The 14,076-nt window shown below is 41.6% G+C and overlaps 1 protein-coding gene across 1 annotated transcript in view; it reads right to left on the minus strand.

The window, feature by feature from the left end:
- Positions 1-4,865: 4,865 nt before the first annotated feature.
- Positions 4,866-14,076, minus strand: part of b4galt5 (beta-1,4-galactosyltransferase 5) — an 80,087-nt gene continuing 70,876 nt past the window's right edge. The window contains exons 8-9 of the mRNA XM_003220649.3: positions 12,982-13,083; positions 4,866-7,925 (exon numbers count right to left, since the gene is read on the minus strand). Of these exons, the coding sequence (XP_003220697.1) occupies positions 7,778-7,925; positions 12,982-13,083 (250 nt within the window). The 3' untranslated portion in view covers positions 4,866-7,777. The remainder of the gene's footprint in view (positions 7,926-12,981; positions 13,084-14,076) is intronic.

Here is a 14,076-nt window from a genome sequence, read left to right on the forward strand (position 1 = left end):
GGGAGTTCTTCGAACTCTAAGGCATAACCCTCTTGGACAATGCAGAGAACCCAGGTATCCAAAGTGATAGACTCCCACTGGTGATAGAAGGGGGCCAGATGGTCTGTGAAGAGGCAAGTGTGTAGAGGCGGCGAGACAGAGGGTTGTAGAGGTGACATGGCGGCTGCAATGGTACCGAATGTGGAGACTGGGCACGCAGGTACAGCGTCAGGTACGACGATGGGCCTGAGCGGGGGCAGAGGTGGCTTGACCCCGTTGCTTCTGAGCCTGAGCCAGGTGGCGAGGCTGGTGTTGGCTTTGGTGGCTTGAACCCCAAGACCGCTTGAAAGCTTGGTGCCGAAAGGGTTGAGGCGGGAAATGGCGGAAACGATGAGGGAACCATCGAGTGTGCTGGGTGTGAGGTTGTTCAACTCCACACTTTGAAGCCAGAATTTTAAAGTCATGGTTGGATTTGAGTTTGTCGTCAGTGCCAGCATTGAAAAGTCCCAATGCATCAAAAGGTAAGTCCTCAATGACCTGTCTAGAGGATGAGGAGAGACCCAATGACCTCAGCCAGGAATAACGATGGATGATGACCGCATGGGCAATCGTCTTGCCGGCAGTGTCACCAGTATGCTTAGCCATCTGGATCTGATGATGGGCTAAGGAGTCAGCTTCTTGCTGAAGCGTGGTAAGGACCGACCGATCTTCGGCAGAGAGCTTTGCAAAGAAAGGCTGGGCCTTTTCTCAGAGGATTTGTTGGTAGGCCCATACAAGCCCCATAGTTAGCCATCCTACAGAGTAGGAGGGCTCCAGAATAAAGCTTTCGACCTACGGCATTGAATCTTTTGCCCTCTCTATCAGCTGGAGTGTTGAACTGACGACTGGAAGACTGAGAAGCCTTGACGACCATAGAGTTAGGGTCGGGGTGGTGTTTGAGCCATTCCATAGTATCGTTGTCGATATGGTACCAGGCCTCGATCCTCTTCGAGGTGGGCGGTAACGAGGAAGGTGTTTTCCAAGAAGCTTGGATAACGTCCAGCAAATATGGCAAAAACGGTGGGAGAGTAGCCGGAGGAGCTTGGGCTTGGACCCTTTTGAAGACAGGGTCAGTCACAGCCTTAGAGGTCTGCTTGATTTCCACCCCTAGGGCATCAGCCATTCTGACCATCTGATCAGAAAAAGCATGGACATTATCTGTCGGAGAAGGAGGGTCGACTTCGTAGACATCATGAAGAGGTGAGAGGTCGAGACCCAAAGAGACGACGGAAGCCGAAAGGATGGATTCTGGGTGATCGACATTGATCTCATCGTCCTCGGCCCCTTGAGGGGACGGAGGAGGAGATGAAAGCACAGTCTCTGGAGGAAGCATAACCTCAAGAGGAGCAGCGGGTGGCCGAGAGTCTTTGGAGGTCAAGGCTTGAACCGCTCAGGCTAAGCGGGCCGTTTGTCTTCCCCGTTCCTGAGTAGAGGTCAGGGGAAAAAGTTGCTGCTGAGATTGTCGATGCCCTAAGGAGGGTTCAGGCATCGGTACCCTGACCACTGTCTGAGTAGAGTGGTTGGGTGAGTCCTATATTTCACCTTCAGACAACTGCTGAGGGGAGGACTGAGAGACATCTCGAGGCTGCTGGGCCGGTTCAATCGGCGAAGATCTCCTTGACGAAATCGCCAAGGAAGAAGGAACATCTCTACGCGAGGAGGCCGAGGAGGAAGAGCGTTGGGTCATCCGCCTCTTAGCTGGTGACTGTTTAGAGGGCGCCCTCATAGATTTGCCTGGTGTCGGAGGAACGGCTGCCGAGTCGGACTGGGCACGTCAAGATTCCTCTTGGGTCCTCTTAAAGGCAATCTTCATAGCCGAGGTCGAGGGTGGAGACCCCACATGGGAGCGAATTGAAGCCGCTGAAGCCAAGGAGCTCGAGGTCGAGGAGGGTCCCACTTACCCGACCGAGTTGACACCGTAGCCGTAGTCACTGTGCACAGCGGTTTAGAAGGCTTAGCTGCCTTAAGAGGACCTTGAAGCCCTGGAGGAGACTGAAGAAGCCTTGGCAGCCAGTGCCGACATCGCCCTTGAAGTAGGAGTCGAGTCTGGCGCGAGTGACCTCCTGTAGAGCGCTGCCGTAAGCCTGGCCGCCCTGTTTTTTCTCGCTTGTGCCGTGAGAGCTAGGCAAAAGTGGCAAGTACCGACAACATGGGCCCCGCCAAGGCAGAGAAGGCACGCAAGTACCGACAACATGGGCCTCGCCAAGGCAGAGAAGGCACTTGGCATGGCCGTCTGAGTCGGGAATCTTAGCAGCACACTGAGTGCAATACTTGAAGCGTGTTGTCTGAAGTGTGAACGAAGAGTCTGAAGTGAGCCTTGTGGCAGAAAAAAAGGAACTGGAGAGTGGAGGCCCAGGGCTGCCTTATATGCCCTGCAGGGAGAGGGGCATGGCTACCACCAAAATTCAAACTTTAGCTTGGAAGTGTTTTCCATTGGAGCCTGCGCAGGCGAAGCCTTATCCATTAGTGTGCATTCACAGAATACACGAAGAAAAAATGTATTTTCTTCTTCCTGACTTGCAAGGCCTCTCTCTCCCTCCTTTCCCTTTTCAAAGCATTCCCTTGGTTAAGAGCGAGGGAGGCTTTGGAAAAGTAAGCACACGGAGGAGAAAAATAGATCATCTATTGCAAGCCATGGTCTCCAGGCTCCAATGCCAGCTTGACCTTGACCCCATTATAAGCTGAGGGAGGCTTTTTCAGCTAAAAAAAAGGACTGAAAAACCCGGCTTATCTTCGAGTATCATCATCTTGGTTCAGGTGTTTTGGACTTCAGCAGCCTTAGCCACCATGGCCAAATGGCCACATTCTCCAAACACCTGGGGGACCAGAGTTTGGGAATTACTGGGTTGAAGCTTGGACAACATATTCTTTAGCAAGCCTAAATACTCTAAAGGCACCAGATTTCATCTGATCTTGGAAGATTACTCAGCTCTAGTTATTACTTTGATGGGAGATTGCCAATGAATACCCATCTATACTGGATAACTACCAGCTAGTCTCCAATATCCTTGTTTTGAGGCAGGATTCTGGAACATGATGCCTCCTAGGGCCCTTCCCCACCGCCATGTAACCAGAATATCAAAGCAGATAATCCACAATATCTGCTTTGAACTGGATTGAGTCCATGCTGCCATATAATCCAGTTCAATGTGGATCTTATATAGCTGTGTGGAAAGGGCCCCAGTTGGAGGTTCTTCAATGAAATAGATTATCTAGATCTGTTTCAATGTGGCTTCAGACCTGACCATTAGACCTTGGTGGATGACCTAGCAGTGAAGTGGATTGGAAGTGGGATCTCTGTTGGTTCTGCTGGACGTTTCATCAGCTTTCAGTACTATTGGCCACGGTATTCTTGAGCCATGTCTCTGGAAAGATGCTTAAGGGGTACTGCCCTCCAGTGCATTTCAGTACTTCCTGGAGAAGTGAATACAGGAGGTAATACTGAGGCATTCATTAGTCCTCATGGCTTCTGACTTGTGGCATCCCTCATACGTACCTTGATTTTCTTCTCCATCTATATGAAACTGCTAGGAGTGATTATTTAGATTTTGAAGGTGGGTGTGAAGAGTGTTTGTTGTCAGACTGAATGAGGGCAGACAAAGAAGCTTAGTCCAGTCAAAACAGATGCTTCTGGTCTCAGACATGAATGCTCAGATCCAGGAATGTTCAGGAGTACATTTGCACAGCTAAAACGGGTATGTTAGCTCCTCGTTTGTTGGGATGTCAAATCTGGCTACAGTGACCCATGATTTGATTACATCCAATTCAGTTTATTCATTGTAACTCTCTCTACATGGGCTGCCTCTGTAAACTGTTTGGAAACTTCAGAAGGTCCAAAATGCTATATAGAACAGATACTCCCTTACTGAAACAATTCCACTTGGCTGCCGATACATTTCTGGACAGAATTCAATTACAGTAGAGTCTCACTTATCCAAGCTAAACGGGCTGGCAGAAGCTTAGATAAGCCAATATCTTAGCTAATAAGGAGGGATTAAGGAAAAGCCTATTAAACATCAAATTAGGTTACGATTTTACAAATTAATCACCAAAACATGTTTTACAACAAATTTGACAGAAAAAGCAGTTCAATACACAGTAATGTTATTTAGTAATGACTGTATTTATGAATTTAGCACCAAAATATCACGATATATTGAAAACATTGACTACAAAAATGGCTTGGATAATCCAGAAACTTGGATAAGTGAGGCTTAGATAAGTGAGACTCTGTATCTTTAAAACTCCATACAGCTTGAGTCCAGATTGTCTGAAATACCATATATCCCTATACATGCCAGCCCAAGCTTTTAGGATTCCCAAGGGCGAGCTTTCTCTGTCCTGCTAGCATCACAAGTATAATGAGGACATGGAAGCGTCCTCCTTGTTATCTTTCCATAAGAAGGCAAATGTCTTTTTATTTAACAGGCATTTGGATTTTAACTTGATATGGAAGATGGTGGTTTTATAATATGGGACATTCATTAAAATATATAAAATGGTTTTCTCAAAGAATCTAAACCTCTCCCTTAAAAGTGAAAGAACAGTGTATGATTCACTAATGTAATGAACATTATCCAAGTGACATCTCTTATTATGTATGTAATGCACACATTAATACAAGGGGGAGGTAGCAGTTGTTTCTAAAGTTGAAATCTGAAGTTCAAACATTACCTTATATAACTTGAGGGGAGAGTGAAATAGAAAAGGGCCATTAATGTTTTAAAAGCAGCTGTTGTTCACCGAGCTGTACATTTAATCCAATTGTACACTTAAGGTTTGCCCGCCGGTCTGGTTTAAAGGACATTACATATTCCACCAATAAATTAAGAAACATTACCACAGTCTCCTGGTTCTTGAATATGTATTCCTTTTACTGAAAAAAAATCATTCATAAATTAACAAATACAAAAATGTACAAACACATAGGTAAATAAATGTAATGACACAAAGGATTGCTTCGCTGAAAATTGTGTGTGTTTTAAAACACTAGATTTCAGTGCAAAAATGTACTCCTGGCACCTCATAGAAAACCATAAGAGCAAGCTCAAAACAACAGAATAAAAGTTACATATAATTTAATGGTATCTTTGACAGTAGGCATTTGGAAATGCACGGCGGTTGCTCAGTTGGTAAACTCACTGAAGGAGCTTTTACAAAAAGTAGTCGATTTGAAACAATTGTTTTAGCAAATAAAGACCCACATGGCTCATACAAAAACATACGCATTTTATCATAGTGTTCTGCCCCTTAGCAGTGATAGCTGACAGTGCTGATGGAGATGGGGAGCAGTGGCCTTGTTGAAATTTCAGCTGCCAATATACAGTTTTTTAATGATTTTTTAAAAAACGTCATAACATCACATGCGCTTGACAATTATGTTTTCAACAGTTACATTTGCTATACATTATTTGACTTAGCTGATAAGAGTTAACAGTGCACATTTTAAAGATATTCCTTATTTTTCAAGAGGGGGGGGGGGAAGGAACGTGATTGGTTAAAAAGCAAAATAAACCAAAAGCCATTGATTAAGAAGTGAAATGGACCCTTTCATGTCAATCTTTTAACAAGTGCATTCCTGAGCAGAGGTAATTCCTTTTCTCATTCAAGAAGACAAAGCCTAGTAGAAGAATAGCCACCTATTGTGAAAGCCTGAGAATCTGAACTGCCATACAGCCCAATGTCTGCCTGGATATATGTGCATGAGATGGTGAATTCAGACAATTTGAAATACATTCCTCATCTGAAGCACCATTAAATAAAATAAAAAAAACATTGGTTTGCAACAGCTTTCTGGGGTTAAGGAATGAGAAAGCATGTGTTATCCATGTATGAAAAAAGAACAAAAAAATCAAAGTCTTTATTGCTATATGTGCCATTAAGAAACAAAAAAAGACATAAATCCTTACCTCTGCAGCAGCCATGAAAGGTTCCCTTATGAAGTATTTTAAAGCATACTTACCAGCATTCTCAAGAGCAGATCTTCTGCTCTTTCATATGGGCTGATAAGATACGCACGCACACACACCAATACACACACACACTTCTATTACTCATTTGACAAACAAGAAAATAGGTCTGGCTAGTCGCACCCATGACAGATGTATATGGGGGGTCATACATCCATAGAACCCAGAAAACTACGTGTAAACTATGCAAATTACAGAATTTGAAGGCAACAATGCAAAAGAAATTGAAGTACTCCTCACATTAAGTACTCACAATCTGTGTCTATAAATATATATATATATATCTTAAAGAGCAATCCAAACAGACATTGACCAGAGTTACAGGCTCTAGCAAAAAAAAAAAAGTTTGTACATACTATATAAACAGGTTGGTTTAAAACCAGGAAAAACAAACAAAATAGAACAAAAAAGGCACACATCTAAGATGACAGTTTCAAACAAGAGCTGGATCTCTGAAACTGGATGGAGGATATGGAACAAGCACTTCTGTCCTATACTTAGTTTTTTTTCCCTTTAACAAATCTCAATGCCCTTCATTCTTTTAATTATGATTTGGAGTCTGATATATTTGTCCCAGTATCTCTAACTTGTGCAACTTTTCTCTGGCTAACAATCATAACCAAGAGCTCCAACCTATAATTTTAACCTATATTAGTTGAATGCAGGTTTTCATTTACACAATAAATATATCAAAATACTATTTATAACCTTCCCTATTTCAACAGCCAAGCTACAGGAATCACTGTAGCCTTTTTTCCAAAGACAAGCTGAATAATTTGCGAACTTAAGACCAAACAGACAGCATGAAAAATAAAAGATTGAGCAGATACTTTTTGGATAATATTTTTAGAGAATCTGTCCTTTATGAATATAAAGCTCAGTTGAAGACATTCTCTTAGATTTTTAATTACCATTATGGGATATCTGGCAGAATGTGATGGGGAAAGATATAAAAAAGCTATATGGATTTCCAAGTGACCAAAATTAGTGTCATTTCTTTTGTGAATGGAATTCCTACTCCCTAAGGGGGGAGTTCCCCACTTCTCCCAAATGCACTGCTATGGCTTCCATTTGTTACATTTTACAACCTGACAGAGTCCCAATTCTGGTAACAATCAGGCAAGTAGCCCTGAAGAGAATTACTGACATGAGTGTCATCATGATAGACTGAAGTGCTTGTACTGTGGGAGGCTTGCTTGAGTTATCTTAAATTGTAAACCTTCAACTTCGGTTTTGAATTGTAAAAGAAGTTTTTTAAAAAAGAAAGGAAAGCAATTTATACAGCTTATTTACACCTACACTTCTTTAAGAAGCGATTTTTGTTGTCTGTGTGTATATATATATATTCTTCTTCAAGCAGGTCAATTAAAAAACCAATATAAACACAAATGTAGAGAATGATATCATTGTTAGATAGCAGTTCATCTCCCATTCGGGCCATTGTCTACAGGACACTTCCAGCATCAAGAAGCCCAAACGGTCCTTTTCAACCAAACTGGTTTTATGAGCAAAACAGCACATTTGATCACAGTTCGGTGTTGTTTAGGGAGATGAAATGCTGGGACAGAAGCAGCAGGTCACACCATCCTTCTTTTAAAAAAGAAATCAACGAGCAAGTGAAGTCTGAGCTCGCTGCACAGTCTGAATGGCTCTATAGTCCGGCGAACTGTGTGCGTGCTTTTGAGTATTATTCTTCAAAATACTGTGATCCTTCATTAGACACAAGATTTTTCTTGTCCAGCAGACATTTACAAAACAATCTTTGAACCTGTTTTCCTCTTCTCATATTCTTAGTATTCATTTACCAGAGCCAGCTCTGGTGTCAGGTTGACAGTAATGTTTTTATACAAGGCGTCATATGTAATATTTGGAAAGTAGTTTAAGTTATTGAGGCCATCCAGTTCTTGCCTCTCTTTGGACTTTCTCAGCAGTGCATACCTATTTGGAGGGAAAAAGGAAAGTTGAAGGCATTAAAGGTGGCACTTCAAGGACATACCTGTGTTAATAGAAATATACATCCTGAGTATAATCGTTTTTTTAATTGGGAATATCAGCTGCCTTTTTTATCATGTCAGAAGCGATTTGAGAACATACTGCAAGTTGCTTCTGGTGTGAGAGAATTGGACGTTCCCCAGGGGATGTCCAGATGTGTTACCATCCTGCTTTCATGTCCCCGCAAGCTAGAGCTGAAAGATGGGAGCTCACCCCATCTCGCAGATTCGACCCAGCAACCTTCAGGTCAGCAACACAACCCTCAGGTCAGCAGTCCAGCTGGAACAAAGATTTAACCCAGTGGTTCTCAACCTGGGATTCCCAGATGTTTTTGGCTTTCAACTCCTAGAAATCCTAACAGCTGGTAAACTGGCTGGGATTTCTGGGAGTTGTAGGCCAAAAACATCGGGGGACCCCAGGTTGAGAACCACTGATGTAGACAATAGTACAGTAGAGTCTCGCTTATCCAACGCATTTTTGTAGTCAATGTTTTCAATACATTGTGATAGTTTGGTGCTAAATTCATAAATACAGTAATTACTATGTAGCATTACTGCCTATTGAGCTACTTTTTCTGTCAAATTTGTTGTATAACATGATGTTTTGGTGCTTAATTTGTAAAATCATAACCTAATTTGATGTTTAATAGGCTTCTCCTTAATCTCTCCTTATTATCCAACATATTTGCTTATCCAACGTTCTGTCGGCCCGTTTATGTTGGATAAGTGAGACTCTACTGTACATGGTGGTTTAACCCATTATGCCACCACAGCTCCATCACCTGACTTGAAATAAAGACATACAGGTTGAATATCCTTTATCTGACATCCTTGTGTATATATGTGCTTCAGATTTCATTTGCAGATTTTGGAATATCTGTTCTTTGCATATACATCTTGGAGATGGGACTCAAGTCTTAACATGAAATTCACAGATGTTTCTTACACACCTTAGACACATAACCTGATGCTAATTTCTACACGCTATCTTAATAGCTTTTTTGAATGAAACAAAATGTATCAGAAAGCAAAAGTATCAGTATCTCGGGCATCGTAGACAATTTAGGAGTTTGGAGTGTTGGATTTCTGGTTGGGGATGCTCGGCCTGTATTCTATTCAGCAAATAATACTTCTCCACAACAGGAGATTGAGATAGCAAGTCACTGGATTTGATATTTTTCACAGATCTTTTTCTTTCCCCCCTATTCAAATCACTTGTTTTACAATCTGTTACCATTTAATGTCTAAAGAAACTATTATAGTCAATGTCATCAGTAAATTGCACTGCTTTGAAGTGTGGTGGCATATTCTTCTTTGGAGATTTTATGCAAGACCGTATGCCCATCTGTCGAGAATGCTGGACTGAGTGGCCCTTGTCGTCTTGTCCAATTCTATGATTCTTCTCTGATTCTATCTAATCAATTTAAGATTTATTCCTACCCTAGGGGTTATGTCATCTCTCTGGACGAAATAGAGCTCTGCCAATTGGATATAACTGCTCTAATATGCCCCTGCAAATCTCACTAACATAGATGTTGGGTCAAGAAAAGGGCCACCAGCAGAGTAGGCAAAATGGGACACATCACAGGTATGAAACAGAAATATAACATTCACAGCTTCATGGAACCACTGATGAACCCATAACAGAACAGTTTTACAACACAGTATCAGATTTATTCCTTCCCATTCCTTTCAACAGACCGCGTGTCGGATAACCGGATCTGTTGGATAATAAGGAGGCTCGGCCTAGGGAAACCCGGGCACGTTGCTGTTTAGCAACGTACTCTGTGTTTCCCCAAAGTCTCAATCAGGCCTTTACAGAAGGGAGAAAACTCTTCCCTCCGGTAAAGGCGCTTGACTTTGGGGAAACATGGAGCACACTGCTGTTTAGCAATGCGCTGAGTGTTTCCCCAAAGTCTCAGTCAGGCCTTTACCGAAGGGAAAGAGGTAAAGGCGCTTGACTCCCTTTGGTAAAGGCCTGACTGAGACTTTGGGCAAACGCAGAGCGCGCTGCTAAACAACAACGTGCTCCACTTTTTCCCAAAGTCAAGCGCCTTTACCGAAGGGAGGAAACTCTTACTTTACCTTCCATGGTTGTCTCTGCTGCTACGTCTGCCTCCCTTCCTCCACTGCCCCCTCCTTCGCATCCTCCTGGGGCAGCCCAAGGAAGAGGGAGATAAAAGTCCTCCTCCCTCTCTCGAACTCCCTCCGGCTCAGCAGTGCTCCCTTCCTCGGGCTGCCCTAGGAGGAGGCAAAGGAGGAGACGCGGAGGAGTGGGAGGCAGAGGCAGTGGCAGAGGCAGCCATGAGCGCTGTGGCTGCGGGGGGGGGGGGGGGAGGGCACATGACGGACCGCCAAGCCCCTGGCAGCGCGTCAGATAATACGGAGTGTCGGATAAGCGGAGGACGGATAAGCAGAACTCTACTGTAAGTCTGTTTTCTTCTCCTAAAAAGGATGCCCTTTTCCTCTCTCTCTGGAGAAGAAGTGGGCTCCTTGGATTTAATCTTCTTTGAATGAGAAGCATTTGATTACTCTTGCCTAACGTTTCATGGCAGCCTTCACTAAAGACATTGAAGGAGGAACGGGTTTCCCCAAATTGAAAGGCTATATTGGACTAGGCTGCAAGAACTGTACTCATGGAGAAAGATGACTCAAACGTGGGAGCCTTCACAGCACAAGGTTGGAAAGAAAAAAGTCCACATTAGAGACTAAAGCAGTTCAATTAATAGAAGAAAAGGCAAAGTCTGAAGAACTAACAAGTTTGAATAGTGAATGTTCCTGAACAAACTACAGCATAGATGAAAGGAACTGAGGGGTTTCGGCAGCAACTGGCCCTTATATAGCCCTTTCTGCCTAGTGATTTTAGAAAGTTCTGAACAGTGCTCTGCACTCCACAGATTAACCAATTGTGTGTTTCATAGACACCAGGAAGAAGAATATTCAGAGAAATCAAGATGTTTATATCTATATGTTATTACATACATGTACAGATAATCATGCATGACGTAAGCACCTATGGAATCAATTCTGGTACTGATCACCTATTACTATGCTAAGAATATGTTAAGAGGCAACCTCATCCTTTAATTTTTATTCTATGCCTGCCTTTGCACCAATCCCACAAACCTGATCTGCTACATCTGCATAAAAATATACCTATAAAAATATCACAGTAACCTCTTTTAAATCATTTATGTTTAACAGCAATTGCAATTATATTGTAATTACAACAGTTGCCAAAAACTTGATAAGACATCCAAAGGTTAGATGCAAAACAGCCAGGTGACAGTGATTGGTAAAAAAAAAAATTTCCTACAAAATAAAACCCTCAAGCAATTAAGTTAACGTTTTAAAAATGTCCTAGTCTCATGGTTAAAAATGTATTAGTTCCATGGCTTTCAATTAGACAAATAGATATATGATAGCATTTTAAGGCAATAAAACTAAACCAAACTTCCTCAAATAAAATAAATGGTATGTTTTCTGGCATGCCTCTGGTTCTATGCTTCGTGCAAGAGAAGAAACTCAAATAAAAAACAATGGAAATACACCAAAACAACACTAAGGCAAACATACAAACTGCTGCCAATAAGTTTTCAATCACAAGATTTAAGGAAGATGCATATTATTTTACTTTTCCATTGAGTTAAAAACTAAAGGCTTTGGTCACTTGCAACTACAGAAACATTGAAGATATCTGGAGTATAATTGACTGGACAGTTCTGAAATTGAAATCCGAGGGGAATTTCCAAAATCTAAGAAAAATAGTATTAGTGACATATTTTCAGACTTCCCAAGTTTAAGACTGTGACAATGACAGCAAAGCTTAGATTTGTTTTATGTTTTTATTGTGGTTTCATGTGAAGTGTATTTATTTCTTCACCACACCCTGTTACATAGTTTTCAACAGTGAAAAAATTGAAGATGATTAAAACCTCCCATTCAGCAATAAAAAATACACAAAATAACCTCAATAAACTAAGCAGTATTGACCACAAATTGTCTTGACACAAAGAATATTCTGCAGATTTCACTACATTCCACTGCTTGTAGACAGTCATATACTTTTACAACTGTAAGCATTATCTAACAAGAACAGAGGTCACTTTTAATACTCAGTACTGAGGGATCCTATTACATTCCATTTTGCAAGGTAAGCACAATTGCCTTTGAAATGGATGAGAGATCTTGAAGGGGAGAGAAAATAATGCCATTTACTCTAAGCATAATCTATGGTTATCTTTTTCTCCAGCTCCATATGATGCATTTGTGGTTCAACATAACGGAACAGATATTTTTCAACAAGCCCTGGAAGGTAAAATGCATGCAAATTCTCGCTGCCCAGAAATTACATAGCACTGCAGCATCCTTTTGAACAGTACCTTTGGGAATTGTGTTCATGGACACACAATTTGCTGAAAATGGGTGGAGTTTTAACAAACGTGCAGGATTTTGAATAAGAACATGGAATTTGTTACTCTAGTCTAGAATAGTTTTGCCAATTGGCATTTAATCAGTTGAAACACCTAAAGATTTAGCAAAGTCTGAAGGTCTGGGCAAGGATTAGTCAGGAGACAAGGAGGGCTGGAGCAATAAGAAAGCTGTGTATGAATGGGTGGTGAGATGGTAGCCCATCCATTCGTCTCTTTGAATTAAAATCATAAAGTTGGAAGAGATCACAAGGGCCATCCAATCCAACCCCCACCATATAGGAAAATACAATTAAAGCACTCCCACCAGATGGCCATCCACTCTGCTTAAAAACCTCCTGAGAAGGAGAACTAGTTGAGTTTGAAGCATTAACACAATTTCCTACCTGATATATCTGAACTCCCATTGTAAGGATGGTTAAAGACACTACAAAGGAAGTTTTTCAGAATTCATTTAATTCCATCCTGATTTTTTCAGGTGGGAAGACTTTTATGGATCAGAGCTGCTAGCAACTAATGCCTATGTGTGAAGTCTGCATTTTCAAGCTATTTATGTTTTAAAAGTTCACTTGCCTTCCTAAGAACTGCACTTCACCTCTATGGTGATGAGGAATTGACTTGTATTTCCCAGTATCTCCTTCTGGCCGAGTCACCAAGTAACCTGCATAGTGCACCCTAAAGAAGAAAGGAGAAAGGTAACAATATTGCTGGATTTAAATTATTTTCAGTTTTAAGCAGAATATGTAACTTCCTACAGATCACATTTTCTTCAATAAGGAAACTGAATGTCTAAAAAAATCATTAAGACCTGGGGCACATAATTTCTCAACCTTGTCTAGGGCTACAATGAATGTGATTGTTCTTTAACTTGGTACTTCCAGAACAACATACTTTGAAGAAAAACCAAACCTCTCCTTAGGAAACAAACTCTCTTCTAATGTCAATCAAGATGGTTGAGAGAATACAGAGAGGAAGCAGGTTAGGACTGTGTCACAGGTTATGGAAATTCTTCCTTAGAGGCCACGTGGAGCTAAGTGTTCAAAAAAGGATATTGTATGAACTGGAAAAGGGGCAGAAAGGGCAGCACAAAGGAATCAAGAATCAGAGAAGCTCCTAAGTGAGCAAGTATTACAAAGTCTGGGGCTGTTTAGCATAGAAGAAAGGCAAATAATGGTAATCAAACATGATTTGCGGACATGTGTCTTCAAGCTTACTCTCACTTATGGAAACACTCTATTTTTCTTGGCAAGATTTTTCTGAGGAGGCTTCCTCTACGGTTAAGAAAGTGCGATTTGCCTAAGGTCACTCAGTGGGTTTTCACAGCTGAGCAGAAATTTGAATCTTGGTCTGCGAAAATGCTTAATATAGCAATCCAATCTCCACACCATGCTGGTTCATGCTTACGGGTGCATAAAATTTGGATGGTGTGGAGAGGAATGACTGAGGAAACTTTTTATTTCCCTTTAAGAATACAATAATCTATTTTCAGAATCCACTGAAGCTGAATGCTGGAGGGTTCAAAACAAACACAACATATAGTTAATTCTGTGAAATTTGCAACCACAAGCTGTATTGATGGTTACCATCAGTGACTGTTTTAAAGAGGTACTGAGAAATATATAAAAGACAAAGCTGAAAATGCCAATTAGTCATGATGGCAATACATAC

The sequence above is a fragment of the Anolis carolinensis genome, chromosome 4 (genome assembly GCF_035594765.1).
Source record: "Anolis carolinensis isolate JA03-04 chromosome 4, rAnoCar3.1.pri, whole genome shotgun sequence".
NCBI classification, from domain to species: domain Eukaryota; kingdom Metazoa; phylum Chordata; class Lepidosauria; order Squamata; family Dactyloidae; genus Anolis; species Anolis carolinensis.